The sequence below is a fragment of the Ipomoea triloba genome, chromosome 15 (assembly GCF_003576645.1).
Source record: "Ipomoea triloba cultivar NCNSP0323 chromosome 15, ASM357664v1".
NCBI classification, from domain to species: domain Eukaryota; kingdom Viridiplantae; phylum Streptophyta; class Magnoliopsida; order Solanales; family Convolvulaceae; genus Ipomoea; species Ipomoea triloba.
In genome coordinates, this window is record NC_044930.1 from 12,411,568 (window position 1) to 12,429,937 (window position 18,370).

The 18,370-nt window shown below is 31.2% G+C and overlaps 1 protein-coding gene across 1 annotated transcript; it reads left to right on the forward strand.

Annotated features, from left to right (window-relative positions):
• The first annotated feature begins 4,621 nt into the window (after positions 1-4,621).
• LOC116006126 (transcription factor bHLH149-like) lies at positions 4,622-5,985 on the forward strand. The gene is made up of 2 exons (XM_031246401.1): positions 4,622-4,785; positions 4,987-5,985. The coding sequence occupies exon 2, from the start codon at positions 5,081-5,083 to the stop codon at positions 5,705-5,707; it is 627 nt and encodes a 208-aa protein (XP_031102261.1). The 5' UTR covers positions 4,622-4,785; positions 4,987-5,080; the 3' UTR covers positions 5,708-5,985.
• Positions 5,986-18,370: the final 12,385 nt, after the last annotated feature.

An 18,370-nucleotide genomic window follows, 5' to 3' on the forward strand; every position in this document is an offset into this window, starting at 1 on the left:
TCCCCCCCCCCCCCCCACCCCACCCCACCCCACCCCCTCTTTCTATTTGCGCATCACCCACTAATCATTGCCAAGAATAACAACAAATTCCATTGACCCTATGGTGACAACCAATAAGTGCTATCCAACACCTTCTTTTATATCCAATAAGGCTTCTCCACATCTTCAATTCATAACCTTTTAAAAAAAAATATTGGTTTTAAAATTTGTATTTATTTTTATTTAGTCTTAAAATAACATGCATAAAACAAAAGAAGGAATATGTGTTATTCTTCACCTTCAATTTTCTCTTCTCTATGACTCTATCCTTCACCTCCCTTGCTTTTCAAGTTTCTAATATGATCAATATAGAAGTAGTCTTACAATATTAACAATGAATTTCTCAGTTACAAGCTAAGCAAAATATATATATATATATATATATATATATATATATATATATATATATATATATATATATATATGTCATGAGATTATTGATTGAGTGAGTTTTGGTTTTATTCACAGGTAGCTATATATATATATATATATATATATATGCTATACTAGCATGTGTAGTGAGTTCCCTATAAAAATGGGAAAATTTTTACCCATAGCCAATATTCAATTCAACCCCTAGGGTTCAATGAATTTGTTATTTTGTCATCTAATGGCTACTCTTCAATCTTTGAAACAGTGATTTTCCTCTTTTTATGTACTAATGATAGACATCTTTTTGGCATGTTTGGTGAAGTGTTGAAATCAACAAGTAGAACTTAGCTTGTTGCTGCCCTCTCATTCAACACATTGTAAATGACTAGGTTGTAAAATAAATATTTCTATCTAATCTAATTTAATAAGAGTCAATAATCTTAATAAAATTTAATAAGAGTCAATGATCTTTTTTTTTTTTTGGTACTACTAACTCTGTTATAATCTAGTATCGTTCATAACTACTTTATCAACTTACTAAAACACAAAGTAAAGTCAATACTGCCCCACTGAAGGCATTGAGGCTCGAACCCATGACTTTCCATTTGGGAGAGTCACTTCGTGCCACTAGATCACAAGGTCATTGGCAAGAGTCAATGATCTTTGTTTTTAACTGGAATGAAAAGAGTTTAATTAGTTTTCATTTGTATCTTATTTGATGTGGAATATATGAATCATTGGTTTATTGTTAAAAAAAAAAAAATTCCATCTCATTTATTAAGGTATCGATATAAAATCTATTAATAGAAGAAAATATAAGAGAAACTAATTGCATTTAAAAAAATCTTTTTTTTTTTAATTTGAAACACAATACCTACTATGTTCAATGTTGGAGGATCATATGAAAACCATGCCAGTGAGAACGTAAGAACTACACGAATGCACATAATCTAAAACACGAATGCACACATAACTACTCCAGGGTCTCCACTGTCATCCAGGCATGCTTGGGAGTCGATTTTATGCACTCATGCAGTAGTTCGTAGGTTCTCACCTAAGCCATGCATGGTTCTCATATGAACGCAAGCATATATAAATACAAAAATAAATAAATAAATAAATAAATATATATATATATATATATATATATATATATATATATATATATATATATATATATATATTTCTATTCAAATGTGGTCGCGTCCTTACGGTCGCCGTGCGGTTTACACCACTCAATGTTACGAAATGCACCACTCAATAACATTGAGTGGTGTATTTCATATTTAAGAAATACACCACTCAATGTTATTGAGTGGTGCATTTCGTAACATTGAGTGGTGCATTTCTTAACATTGAGTGGTGTAAACCGCACGTAAGAAATACACCACTCAATGTTATTGAGTGGTGCATTTCGTAACATTGAGTGGTGCATTTCTTAACATTGAGTGGTGTAAACCGCACGGCCGCACGTAAGGGCGCGGCCACACCTGAACATGACCCTATATATATATATATATATATATATATATATATATATATATATAAATATATATATATATATATATATATATATATATATATAAGGTCATAATCAGGTGTGGCCGCCCCTTAACGTGCGATCAGTGCGACTGCACCACTATGTATACAAATATACACCACTCAATGTTAGAAAATGCACAACACAGATATGCATCATTAGGTACGCATCATCAAAAAACACACCACTAGGTATGCAAATATATACCACACAGTGTTAGCAAATGCGCCATTAGGGACAGGGGAGTTATAGTGCATTATTTTGGGTGTGTGGTGTGTTTTTTGTGTTTTTGTGTATTTTCATTGTGGTGCGTTTTATAACATTGAGTGGTGCATTTTCTAACATTGAGTGGTGCGAACCGCACTGACCGCACGGGAAGATGCGGCCATATTTGAACATAAACATAAATAAATAAATAAATAAATAAATATATATGTATATAGCTGCCCTATTGGTTATTGACAAACACTAGACATTTTGTGTCACCAAACATCTCCTTTGTCTCTAAAACAATAATTACATGGTACCAAATGAAGGATTAGGTTGACCTAATCACTCTTTTTTGAGGTTTACCCTGTCTTTACAGGCAAGATAAGGCTATTCAACTAACATATGCCTGCTTGCCTGCTCACTAAGCTTTTCCATTTATTATATTGTTATGTTAATTAATTTTGTTAAGCAAGCTAAGCATACCATGATTTCTAAGTGTGAAGGTCACACATCAATTTGCTTGCTTTTTCCCTTTTTCCCTACCCAGCTACCTACATTAATATTAATATTATTATTATTATTATTATTATTATTATTATTATTATTATTATTATTATTATGACACACTTCATAGTTCATAACACATACATCAAGAAAATTTTTGACACCTTCACACCACAAACCACATTTCAAAATCCGTATTTTGCATCTATCAATTACTCACATTTTTTTAACTATTAACTATTAATTTGATCAAATTAAGCGGCTTAACATTTTGAATCGATCAAATTTAGTTCAGAATATTTGAAATGTTGTTTCTTTTTGGACATTTCACCAAACTTCACCCTTTTACAAGTGAGGGAGGGGATTTTGAATATTTTAAATTGAATTTGGTTGATTTGAAAAGCGTAGGACTAAACTTGATCAAATCAATAATTAAGAACCAAAATTAAAAATACAACTATTGAAATATTGCAAATTTTAGTTATATATGTTAGTAGTATATGAAATTTGATAAAAATAACTTTTTCCTGTAAAGTTTAATGGTTACCAGTTTTTTTATTTTTTATAGTATAGTGATGCTTTATTTTGAATGATTATTACTGCATAATCTAATTAAATTCATATTTCAAAAAAAAATCTAATTAAATTCAAAGAGCAATGGAAGAAATAATTTATTAGGGATATCAATAGTAGCCTGAAATTGATGGGCTAACTTGATAAACTAAAAAACTAGTGAGTTAAAAATTAGAACATCAAAAAATCGTATTGAACCTAACCCATCAATTAAGTCCAATAATATAATGTTTTAGGATTACAGTAACAGATTTTGCAAATTTTACTGTGGACCATCCATGTTCCATATATATTTTTCACGCACATTAGTTTTATTATGAGTTCATTCTATTTTTGGTCCTAGATTTATAAGTGACATTCCACTTTTAGTCCTCTTTTATCAAAACATCAACATTTGGTCCTATTATTATTGTGGCATGACCATTTTTGGTCCCCCGTCAACAAAATTGTTGAAATATCGTTAAATACAAATGCATTTTAGTCTTCAATTACAAATATTTTTTAAAAAATAAACATAAAAATATAGCGGGGTCAACTTACTTTGTATAAAAATGATTGAAAAACCATTGTATTTAACGACATTTCAACAATTTTGTTGACAGAGGACCAAAAATGGTCATGCCACAATAATACTAGGACCAAATGTGGATGTTTTGATAAAAGAGGACTAAAAGTGGAATGCCACCTATAAATCTAGGACTAAAAATGGAATTAACTCTTTTATTATAGCAATACCAAAGTATCATTTTAATTTTATTACAATTTGATTTGACAATATACATGCTTTATTTTTTAGTTTAATTTATCATACACACCGATTTAATTTTAGTAATGTTGAAATATTATTTTAATTACACTTCAAGTTCATTTGACAATATATATTATTCTATGGCTTTGAATTTTAGTTTCATTTTCCACACGCACTAGTTTTATTATAACAACACAAAAGTATCATTTTAATTATACTACAATTTTCATTTGACAATATACATTATTGAATGAGCTCTGTTTTTAGTTTCATTTTACACACAAATTAAACATACTAGTTTCATTATAATAACACTGAAATATTATTTTAATTCTGCATTTCTGCTACAATTTCATTTGATAACCATGGTTTACACAACGTTGTGTGAACCATGGCACACTGTATAACAATTCAACAAATTTTTAGCCCAATTAAAAAAAAAAAACCAATTAATCATAAATCAATAGGGTTAATGCAAATATGCAATTGATATTAGGGTTAAATTAGGGTTAAATATTGAAATATATTAGATTTAGAGGGGTGGAAACAAGAAAAACAAAAAATGGAAGCACGAAAGCAGGGCCGAAAAGGAGGGGGCAATAAAAGGTGGACGCGTGGGACGGTTGCTCCGTTCTTCTCTCAATCTCTCCCTCTCTCCTCTTTTCCACTACAAAAACGCACCATTCGTCTCTCTCTCTACCTCTCTCTCTCTCTCTCTTCAGTTCAAGCCTTCCTTTACTCAATTCGCAGCCGGCACAGCCACCACCTCTTCCGCCGCTGCCGGAGTCAACAAAGCAAGGTATATTTAGCTTCATGATCAACAAAATCTTCTCTCTTTGAAGAATATTTATTAATCGTGTGCGTATTTAGGGATATGAAAAGTATGTGTGTTTGATTGCTTGATTAGGTATGATAGTAATTCTATTCTATAGAAAGAATCATGAGTGAAGAAAAGCTGCAAAGAATCTAATCTAATACATTCTCATCTTTTGATTTGCAGGAGCATTTGAATCTTCAATATCCTTCTCTCAACCTGCAATAATACCACGAAGAGAGGCAGAGTACTGTGCATATAAACTTGACTGATTGATAGGATGATGGAGTTATCGTCTTCGATAGCGAATCCCGATGTCAACTCCAACCGATCGCGGAAAAAGCGGAGAAAAATCGGCGAGTCTGACCAGAATCAGCCACAACCTACCGGCGTCGATGTACTCAGGTGGAGGACACAGACCGAGCAGCAGATCTACTCGTCGAAGCTTCTGGAGGCTCTCCGTCAGGTCCGCCGGAGAAATGAGGCGCCGTCTCCCGCTGTTGCCGGCCGCACTGTTCGGGAGACTGCGGACAAGGTCCTCGCCGTCGCCGCCAAGGGGAGGACGCGCTGGAGCCGAGCGATTCTCACCGGACGGCTTAGTTTGAGACTCAGGCAGATCAACAAAAAGCATAAGAGAGCCAAGGTGGTAGCCTCCGGCGATATCCGGCCGAAGAAACCGGGGACTAAGAAGAGGTTGCCGCCGCTGCAAAGGAAGGCCCGCGTTCTCGGGCGGTTAGTTCCCGGTTGCCGGAAACTCTCGTTCCCGAATCTTCTAGAAGAAGCTACTGATTATATTGCAGCTCTGGAGATGCAAGTTAGAGCCATGAGCGTTCTCACAGGGCTTCTCAACGGTGCCGGAGTCGGATTACCGGCTAATCCCGACCGGCTCGGCTCAGAACAGTCATAAGCCTTGGCTAAGTGGCTCGTGACTGCGCTGAGGTGTTATAATTTTTATTTTTATATTTTTAGAATCTTTTGTTAATAATTGAGAGTTCTTTATTTTCTTGTATTTTTTTATTTTATTTTCTTTTATTTTATTGTATACATAATCCTTTTTCCACGTTTGATCTCCCCATATTCCCTCCATTTAGCCACTACCCCCCCTTTTTTTTTTTTCTAAAGTTCTGATTTGTGGTTAACAATATCTTATTTATTGGTTTATTCATCAATTATTTGGTTGATTAATCCAACATGCCAGCTAATTATGTGTTTATATATTATGTACAAAATACTTGTTCAATACTTCAATAGAAAATTGCATTTTTTGTTTTTAAGTTATAGGGTAATTGTAGTGTTAGTCGTGCTTATTTTCGTTATACAAGTGCAGCGTCACAATTATTCTATAACTAACGAAAAGTGCAATTTTTCTATGCTTAAATCTTTAATGCCTATTTGAGTATTGGCGTTATTTTTTAAGCTTTGATTGGAACTGAAAAAATGGGCCTGAATTTTAGGTGCTTTAATTTTCTTTTTCTTTGTATCGAAAGAAAAAATGATTTGGTTGCTCACTTACTTAATTATAACTCATTTAAAAAATATAAGAATTAATTTAATCTAGGATAAATATTTTTTAAATAATATTGGAAATTTGGAATTAATTGTGTGCTTAATATAGAATTAAAGTTAAAATTGCACTAAGTTGCACTCCCATATGGGAGGTTGTGGGTTCGAGTTTATGTGGAGACGATATTGACTCTTTGTGTTTTAATAGGTTGAGAAAATAGTAATGAAGAGATACTGCATTGTAACAGAGTTAAAAAAATAATACTAGAATTGAATTGGTTAGCCTAATAGTAAATAAATTTAAAATACATTTTTAATAACATATAAATTAATTACGTACTTAAATATAAAATTTAAAAGTTAAATCGACTGTGTTGTGTCATGGAAAAGGCATGTTTCTCGATACAATAATTTTTTTAAAAGTAATTTGGTCAAACTTGGTGTCTCAATATTCCATAGCTACATTTAAATTCCAGGCTACCATAATCCATAAGATGAAAATTTCTCTTAATATTTATTATTCAATTCATAAAATATACTATGTTATTTAAAATGAAGCAATTTAAAAAAAAAAAAAACGCGGTGGTATTTTGATAATTTTGTGAAAGTAAGTTATTTTTTTTTTCAAATGCATTTTTTCCCTTCTTGCAGAGCACATTGTTATGCCTTCCAAAGCACAATGTTGTCCCTTCGAAGTGAATAATGTTTTACCTTAGAGTGCATATAGTTGAGCCTTTTAGATTTAATTGTTATGTCTTGCAGTGCAAATTGTTGTGCCTTCCAGTGCACATTGTTATAGATCGCGTATGTGACGATTGTTTTTCTAAAGAAACAGTTGATCTATGGCTAGAATTTCACTGCATGTTCCACCCGAGGCATTCATCTCACCAGAACCTAAGCCTACATATATATATATATATATATATATATATATAGAGAGAGAGAGAGAGAGAGAGAGAGAGAGAGAGAGAGAGGGGGGGATGGAGAGCCTTGTTCCGATGCGGTCAGTGCGGCCGCACCGGCCACTAGGTATGAAAACTGCACCAATAGTGTTAGAAAACGCACAACAAATAAATGCACCCAAAACGCACCACACACCCAAAAAATGCACCATACCTCACCACAACAAATAGTGCGATTTTGAACACTGTATGGTGCATTTATGCGTACCTAATAGTGCGTTTTGTGGTGATGTGTACCTAATGGTGTTTTTTTATACATTCGTGCAATTCTTTGTTTTGCGTTTCCTAACACTATTGATGCTTTTTTACATTATTAATGGTGCGATTTCACCTGCTGCACGTTAAGACATGGTGTTATGTGTGTGTGTGTGTATATAGGATCATAATCAGGTGTGATCGCCCCTTAACGTGTGGTTAGTGCCGCCACACCACTATGTATACAAATATACACTACTCAATGTTAGAAAATGCACCACACAAATATGCATCATTAGGTACGCATCACCAAAAAACACACCACTAGCCACTAGGTATGCAAATATACATCACACAGTGTTAGCAAATGCACCATTAGGGGCAGGAAAGTTACGGTGCATTATTTTGGGTGTGTGGTGTGTTTTTTGCTGTTTTTGTGTATTTTCATTGTGGTGCGTTTTCTAACATTGAGTGGTGCATTTTTTAACATTGAGTGGTGCGAACCGCACCAACCGCACAGGAAGGCGCGACCATACTTGAACAGATTTCTATTATATATATAGGTGTGCGTCATCATGTGCGGCCTGGTCATTAGGTGTAGCCGTGCGGCCTATTTTCAGCCATTAGATCATATCAAGCCATCAAATCAATGCACAATTTATATATGTTACAAAACACACCATTCTACGTACTAAAATGCACCAGAGGACCGTTAAAACACAACATTCCACACTATAACCAAATGCACTTATTCACTTAAAATTCATCAGTATACATGATAAAACGCATCATTCTACGTATTAAAATGTACCACAACGTGCCTCATGTCAGATTATAAGCATACACTATTTACACATATTAGAAAACATGTGCTAAAATATGCACTATTCTACGTATTAAAATGCACCACAACGTGTGTTAAAATGCACAATTTCACTTATTAAAAATCACCATCCCAGATTATAAACATGCAATATTACACTTATTAGAAAACATGTGTTAAAATACACATCATTCAACGTATTAAAATGCACCAGAGGACGAATTAAAACACACCATTCCACAACACACATATTAGAAACACGTGTTAAAATACACATCATTCTACGTATTAAAATGCACCAAAGGACGTATTAAAACACACCATTCCACAACACAGTTACACACCATTCTACGTATGAAAATGCACCAGCGGATAGATTAAAACACACCATTCCACAACACAGTTAATGTACCACCATACACAACAAAACGCACCACAGAATGTATTCAAATGCACCACACTGTGTACTAAAATGCACAATTTCAATTCACATAATATAAATACTAAAATTACCATAATAACCCCACTTAAACATACGCGAATTGCAGTTAGATTAATGAAATGGAACGATGCAGATTAGGTCGCACGATCACATGGGAGCTCCCGCCGCATTTGAATATATATATATATATATATATATATATATATATATATATATATATATAGAGAGAGAGAGAGAGAGAGAGAGGATTGTTACAATACGCCAAAAATAAATAAATAAATAAATAGCGAGTCTAAGAAGCAACGGCCGCCCCTCATTTGCTTACATTTTCACGTGCAGCCTCACCCCACCACGATATTGCACATGCCAAACTCTTTGCACTTTTCCTTCTTTTGTATTAACAAAACCACCCCATCTACTCTACTTTTTTCTTCATTTATTATTATTATTATTGCAACCCAATTTATATATAGGAATATATCCTGTTTGAATTTGAATTTTCTTCTGTGATTTAACCCAATGAAATTATATCATAGTTGTATACAAGTTTTTGACAACTCGTCTTACTTATTCAAAAGAATTAATACTGATTTTGGTCCCTCAACTATTGAGTATTGCGTAATTTAGTCATTGACTTTGAAAATGATCAAATTTGGTTCTCTGAATTGTAAAATCACACTCAATTTGAGCCTCATTACAAAATCTATCCAAATACCATTAATTTGACGGGGAAAAATGGTTCATCCACTATTTTTTCACCCCCTTTCTCAACCTTTTGTCATGTTTCACCCGCTTTTCCTTTAATTCACCAAGAATCTCAGTCCCCCGCCACCGTCTATTAGTTACGCATTACATCCTTTGATACTACGATATTTCTAATGTGTTCGAAATGTGAGTTACGATATGTGTAAGGATTTTTTCTTTGTTATTTGTTAATTCTAAAGATAAATTTACGAAATTTTTAACAGAAGACTAATGGTGGCAATCAAATGAAAGCCATGTGTGTAATATGACAAAATTAAAGAATAGGACTAATGCCCTTTTGGTAAATAATCAGCCTATCAGCCAATTTTAGCTTATTTGATCACTATTAGTTGTTTGGTTAATAAGCTTTTTGTAACTCTAAAATACTAAAATTCAAAAGGCTACTCAAAACAGCATTTTCAATTAGCTTTTTGAGAAAAAAAAAAAACTAAACAGCTATCAGCTAACAGCTAATCTATCAAACAACTTTTTACAATAAGCTAATGTTATTAACAAATCATACATTCTAACCCAAACAGCCAACCCAATCAGCCAACAGCCATTTACCAAACAAGGCCTAAATGTGGGTTATGTGACAATGCCACAATAGTCGATGATGACTAAAAGTGAAAGTTGCTCAAAGTCATGGATATAATATGACAAAATTAAAAGAATATGACTAAATGTGGCAACGTCACAATAGTCGAGGACTAAAAGTGGAAGTTGCTCAAAGTCAGAGATGTAATATGAAAAAATTATAATATATGACTAAAAGTGACAATGCTACAATAATCGTTGACTAAAAGTGAAATTTGCGCTATATAAAAATTATATATTAATACTAAACTAAATATCATAGAAATTGTACTAAAAAAAATATCATAAGAAATTGAAAGTCAAGTTTTGTCATTTGAATTCATTTGAGGGGAGTAATTAAAGCGTAACATAAGAAGTTAATTCAAATAGTACAGTGCTAACAAGTTAAAGGAAACTCTGACTCAAAATGTATAGAATTGAAAGTGCAATTAATTATTCTCTTCAATTTATGTGAGTAGACTAGACACATTACATACACTACTGCACGCATGCATGAATTATGTGTATATAGTAGGGATGCCAATGGATTGGGACAACATCTATTATCTGATCCATCTTATAATATTTTTCACCCACACATTATCTCGATCCGTAATAGATAGACTCTTTCAAAATTCACCCCTCTGCTCCACTGGATGGAGACGCTCTGGTTCTCACCACTACTTACTATCTTATTTAAAAATTTTAAAAATAATACTTAAATTACTTACACATAATAAAATAATAAAATTCACTAGTTATATTGAAGCATAAAATAATAAAAATATTTAAATATAATAAATAATTTGTTTAATTGCTTCTTTTGTACTTGCTATGTAAGCGTTACATCATCTTAGATCTTTTACTATCTCCTTACCGTTGTGATGCTTTGTTTTTGTAAGTTTAAAAATACTAGTCTTACTACCCTTATTAGACTTGTTTTACTATCAGACTATCAGTGTTACTTGATGTTTTGTGAAAGACTGGCCTGTTTGGTAAACTACTAATATAGTTAATTTATCAGTCAATTTTGACTTATTTGATCACTATTAACTGTTTGACTTGCTTAAAAAATTAATATAAGTGTTTGACTTGTAATTTCAAAATTCTAAAATTTAAAAAGCTGCTCAAAGTAACTTTTTTCAATTAGCTTTTTTGAGAACAGAAATTATACCAAACAACTATCAATGAACAACTAATTTACCAAACACCATTTTACAATAAACTAATATTATCAACTAGTTATACCCTCTAACCCAATCAGTGCCAAGGACCTTGTAGTCCAGTGGCATCAAACCCTTCCCTTTATACGAGAGGTGGTGGGTTCGAGTCTCAGTGGAGACAATACTGACTCTTGTGCTTCAATAGGTTGAGAAAGTAGTTATGAACAGATACTGCATTGTAATAGAGTTAGTAGTATTCAAAAAAAAAAAACCCAATCAGTCAACAACTATCATCTAATTTTACCAAACAGGGCCTAAAAGTGCTTTGTTTGGACAATTTGAGATTAATTTAATAAAGGTAATTTTAGGGGCTCTAAAATGTTAAAATATTTACATCCAACATTATCAAAATTTAATTTACACTTTATTATTAACATCGCTTATAATTTTGGATTGACAGAAATTAAATTAGAATTATAATAATGTTGAATTGGAGCGTTTGTTTTGTTTCTCATATAATTAGGGTTGGAATGTCAATATATTAGTGGTTTTCATCAAATTAATGCGTTTGTCTTAACTCCCCCATGCAATTACACCTTATCCTAAATACTGGGCTTAGGTGGACGGCAAACACAAATTAGAGTGTCTTTATCATTATCGTATCAATATCAAATGTGCAAAAAAACAAATAACAAAGAAACTTGTGGTTTTGAGGCTTTGAGCAATTTGAATAATTAACAAGGGATTTGTTTGTAGTCTACATATAATTGCGACAACTTGATAGAATTTCCCAAGTCAAGTTTTCCAAAAAAAAAAATGAGTTTTTTTATTTTTTATTTTATTATTTTTTTTATTTTTTAAATGTTACAGTTTATATATGGTCAGTAAGGAAATTTTTACGTTACAATCCAAGTTGTGTGACACTCACAATTTCTTTAAACTCGATTCACCTCCCGTCTTCCCCTCAATGGTGTTACGAGCATTGAATTGTCGATTTCCTTGTGTGTACGACATATTTGAATGCAGACTCATATCCCTTTATAATGTGAGATAAATGCTACTTACAATCCTTTAAAAATATCACTTTTCTAAACTCAGTGTGTACATTTTGAGAATAAATTTGACATTCATTATTCATTTTCAACATATAATATATCAAATTAAATTTCTCACTTAGGAGAATCTCAATACACTTTGAGTATACTCAGTTGTTATGCCATGGACCCGGGTCAAGGTGGACACAAGTCCATGTTCACAATTTTAGTACTCTATGTTCACAATTTTAATTTAGAAATCTATGTTCACAGTTTTTAAACTCTATATTCATAATTTTTTAACTCTATATTCACAATTGCAGAACTCTATATTCACAATTTCATAACTTTATATTCAATAGTATAACAAAATTTTTGAATCTATATAACAAAATTGTAAATATAGAGTTGAAGAATTGTGAATATTGAGTAATGCAATTTTGTATATTGTGATTTAAAATTGTGAACACAGAATTCTAAAATTGTGAACATGGACCTGGGTCTATAGCATAATTTGCTAACTATACCTAAATCAAAAGTGGGCCCATTTAAAATTATATCTCAAAATGGTGACTTTTTTTTTTTTTTGAAACATCAAAATGGTGACTTTAAATGGCATTTTAGCTAGCATTTTCCAACGCAATTTTCAACAAATAATATGCTAATTAATAAAATTGAAATATTTTACTATAATATTAAATAATTTTATCAAAATAAAACTTAAATATAATATTAATGTCTCTAAGATTTGAATCTCCAAAAGTTATTATTGTGTAGGAGCCAATGTCTCTTTATGTTAGGAGTTTAAATCTTATCACCAGAAATCTCGTGTGGACTAAATACTAAGGGAACTATAAATAATTATTGTGATTAATTGTTATTAGTGATTTAGATATTTTAAAAATTGGCTTGATTTATCGATTAACTCCAACCACTACAAGAGGATATGTACTGAAATACTGAATATAAGAGAGTGTTGGCAATAATTGAACTTGTGACCATTAGAACAGGAGAATCATACTCCACCCATTCGGCCACTTGGAATGACTCTTTTTGGTCATGTTTGGTAACATAGCTTATCAGCCAATTTTGACTTATTTAACTACTATTAGTTGTTTGACTTGGTTAAACAACCAATATAAGTGTTTGATTAATTAGCTTTTTGTAACAACTTATTGTTCTAAAACGTTATAATTAAAAAGCTGCTTAAAGCAGCTTTTTTAAACAGTTTTTTGAGAAAGTCATTTTGCATGTAATTAACTATCAGCTCAGTTCTTATATCGTGGACCACGGTCCCAAAACGACGTCGTTTCAGTAAGTGGGAGACAGATCCCGTAATTGACATTACAGTTCATCTCAAAAGATATTGCTGCCTTACATTTGTTTTGATATTATCGAATGAAACTGTAGTTATATCGAAATGTAACTGTAGTTGTGTTGAAATGTAACTGCAGTGTATATGAAAAGATACTGAATAACAGTATCACATTTGTGTTTTTATATTATCGAATGAAACTGTAGTTATATCAAAATGTAACTGTAGTTGTGTTGAAATGTAACTGAAGTTGTGTTGAAATGTAACTGAAGTTGTGTTGAAATGTAACTGCAGTATATATGAACAGAAAGTGAGTGGCGCGAATTCATCCGTATGTTTTCATTAAATCAAAACGACGTCATTTTGGGACCGCGGTCCACAATGCATTGTTGCATTGTGGACCACGGTCCACGATATAATTTGCGCTATCAGCTAACAACTAATTTGTCAAACATTTTTCTACAATCAGTTAATGCTATCAACTAGTCAAACTCACTAACCCAATCAGGTATCAGCTATCAACTAATAGCTATTTACCAAACGCTCCCTTTAACTTTTTTTATTCTTATTTTTATTTTTGATAAATATGAGGAGGGTGCATGATAATTAAATTTAAATTATATATATTGCGTAAATAAAGGTTTTAAATTTATACATGCGCACCAAACTATAATGATGAATTATGGATTAGATAGGATAAGATAACTTGATCGAACCTTTTAATCCAATGCAATTTAGAGATGGATAATGGTGAATGAAGAATATAATATAGTATAAGCTAATGGGCAACAAAAAAGTACCAAAAGAAGAGCAAACTCAAAAGCAATGCTTATTTGTTAAGGAGCATGAATAATAATTTGGTCTAATTACATATACCAAATCGAGTTTCATGTTTGCACGCCTCATGGCATCACAAATTAGTACTAAAGATGATAATATCTATCTGTCTTTTCACTAATTCAACTACAACATCACATGCTTCCATGTGATCCAACTTTATTGTTTGCAAGTCATCACCCTTTAATTTCTTGTTTTTACACTAATAAGACACCCTAGTCAAGTAACTTTAATTCGCATTAAATTTATTTCCTTGAAAGGCCTATAAATAGAAATTAATATTTTAATCGATATCATATATATGTACAATAATAACATATAATTACAACATTTTGCATTAGAATACGGCTATATTTCTTTACAAAAATTACTTTTTAATATTCACAACATAATATGTTATTGTATTGCATTCTTTTATATATTTCATTATTACATAGAGTTTTTATTTATTTATAGTGGTATCAACTAAATCACAATAGTTAATAAAAATAAAGATTTTTTTTTGAGTACTACTGACTCTGTTACAATAAATAGCTTCTTTGCTTACAATTGCAACGCCATTAGTGGACACATATTAAGCAATGATTTTAGTAAGAAAAATGGTATATATATATATATATATATATATATATATATATATATATATAGAGAGAGAGAGAGAGAGAGAGAGAGAGAGAGGGAAAATGGTGGTTTTAGTCCATTATTAGTTATACTTAATTAAATTGTACATTTAGTCCATGAATTTTTATCCTATACAAATTTCCTCCTTTAATTATGTTGAAAATGGTTGTTTCAATCCATTACTTATAAATTTTGTTAATGTTAACAATTTATTTTGAATTTTTAAATTATTAAAGAATATATTGGTCATTTTATAAAATTTTCCCAAATTCCCTCCATAAATCTTCATATATACGCTACTCTTACCACAAAATCCTTACTAAATGTTTGTCTGCCTTGATTGAGAAGGAATCTGAGAAGCAAACATAACAAGCATGCGCAAGAGATTACTTAGGATTGAAGATAAACCTTAATGTTACATCTTGGTTCCTGAATTTATTTTGCTAACTGCAATTATATATATTAGAAAAATTTCATTTTATTTTGATCATAAAATGTATTCATTATATAATTATTATTTTCCTTACTACTAAGTTTGTATGTTATTGATAGAGCAGAATTCTGGGAAGTATTAGAGAAGAAGATTCTAAGGGAAACGACATCGAATAATATTTACTATTAGATTTTGGAGGTAAATATTAAAAAAAAAATCACCTACATAATGAATTTTAAGAAATAGTAATTTTAATAATATATATGTTATTAACTAAATTGTATATATTACTTATTAAGGTACTAACTCAATGAGATATCAAAAATAGGACAAATTTTTACTTTTCATCCCTTAACTATTGTACATGTATCAAATTTGGTCCTTGGCTCTTATTATTTTTAAATTAAGTGCATGACTATGTAATTTATATCACATTTGGTTCTGCGGTCTAATTTTCTGGTCAAGTTTCCTACCAACAATTGCTGTAATTTCAACAAGAAAAATGATATTTTCAGCAATAGTTTACTGAAAATACCTTTTTATTAGAACATATTATTTTTCTTGTTGAAATTCCAACAATAGTTAGCTGGAAACTTGGTTGAAAAATTGGAAGGCAGATCTAAATGTGATACAAATTACTTAGTCATACACTTAATTTGAAAATATTAATAGTCAATGACTAAATGCGATACAAATTACATAGTCATGTACCTAATTTGAAAATATTAATAGTCAATGACCAAATGCGATACAAATTACATAGTCATCCACCTAATTTGAAAGTATTAATAGTCAATGACCAAATTTGATACATGAACAATAGTCAAGGAACCAAAATTGAAATTTTATCCAAAAATAGTAATTTACATACAACAAAAGAAATAAATTATAATAAACTAATATATTAAATTTACACTTCGGTCTATCTTCAATTCTAAATAATATCCTGCTAGTCACTTTTGTTGCTTAAGATTCCTCATCAATCAAGATAGACAAGTATTTAGCAAGTGTTTTGCGGTAAGAGTAGTGTATATATGAAGATTTGTGAAGAAAATTTAAAAAAAATTTACAAAATGACAAATATATACTTTAATAATTTGAAAATTCAAAATAAATGGTTAATGTTAACAAAATTTATAAGTAATGGACTGAAACTGTCACTTTTAACATAATTAATGAAAAAATTTGTATAGAATAATAATGGACTGAGTCTACAATTTAAGTATAACTAATGGACTAAAACCGTCATTTTCCTAGCTAGCCAGGTGTCTAGCTCCCATGAAAATCATGCCTCAGGTGAGAACCTCTGGACAAATCCAAACCGTTAACCTATTAGATCTAACGGTTGAAAATAAAGAAAAAAAAAAGATGAGGTCATTTTCATAAATATATATTACAAATTTGAAAAGTTTGTAATATTTATGAAAATAACGTCGCTTATGTTTCTATTTGATTTCTTATCCGTCAGACCTTGTGACTAGAATTTATATATATATATATATATATATATATATATATCATGGTTTCAGGTTAACCCTCTTGGGATGTTGGCCTTATCAATATCTTTTATTGGATTTTAAATATTTGGTCCTAACCCTAAAACTTTGGACAAGATTAACAAAATGTTTTTTATATTTTCAAATTAACATTATAAAAATTTAATTTTAATAAATGAAAACATTTACATTAATAAATATAAACTTTATCATCATTTAATTAATTCAAATCTTCTTTTAAAAAATTCAATTAAAAAAAAATAATGCATGGATGAACAATTAGTTCAAGTTCCAAGTGTCTAGCATCTAAATCTTCATAAGCCACAAACTCAAAAACCATAAGTCCACTCACATACCACAAATCCACAAGCAATATTACTATATTAGAGTTTAAAATGACAAACAATCAAACTAAAACAATGGTAGTTCTTCTTCTCCGTTAATCTACCCCTTCAACATTTGAAGATCCAACTTCAAATTCATCACCCTCATTTCATCATCTAAAAAAAATAACAACATTAATTAATAGTATAAATAAAAAAAAATCAAACTTGATAAAGAAACTAATTTTATTATAAATAGAAAATCCATGCAACCAATTATGTGCACAAATAAGAGGAGGTACTTTTCTAGGGAGGAGCCTATTTCTATATTTGCTCAAAATAAAATAAGAGTATAAAAAACGTGTAGCTGTCAAATAAAAGAATTAAAGATCCCTTTTGTAGTAATTCAATGTCCAAACATAGGAATTAAGTATATTAAAATTACCAGTTTATAAAATAAATACATCTAATTAAAAGATAACTCTTAATAATTAAATTGCTAAGCTGGAGATTGGTTGAATGAAGATTTGAGTAGTAGTCAAGGGTTTTGATTTTTGAGGTTTTGTTTTGTTTTGTTTTTTTGTTTTTTTTTGTTTTTTGTTTTTTTTTGTTTTTGTTTTTTGTTTTTTGTTTTTTGTTTTTTTGTTTTTTGTTTTTTGTTTTTTTGTTTTTTGTTTTTTTTTATGTTGGACTACTGGGCCAACCTGATAGTCGGATTAGCCTAATTTCTTAGGCAAATTATTTTGTGGACCAAGGTCCACCTTGTAAGGTGAATCTGGGTTGTGAATATTCACAATTTACATATTAAGGGTGTGTTTGGTAGCCCAGGAAATGATTTCCGGAAATCATTTTTCGGGCTTTGGGTGTTTGGGAACACCCAGAAAATGTGGTCAACGGAAATTGATTTCCGTTGACCACGGAAAATAGGGGAGTTTTTCCGGAAAATGGCTTCACGCCAAGGGAGGGACGGTTGCCGTCCCTCCCTTCAGTCCGGCGGAAACCAGTCCGCCGGCTCTGGTTTCCGGCGGAAACTAGAGCAGCGACGACTGCTCTAGTTTCCGCTGGAAACCACAGCAGTCGTCCTCTTTTTTTTTTTTTTTAAT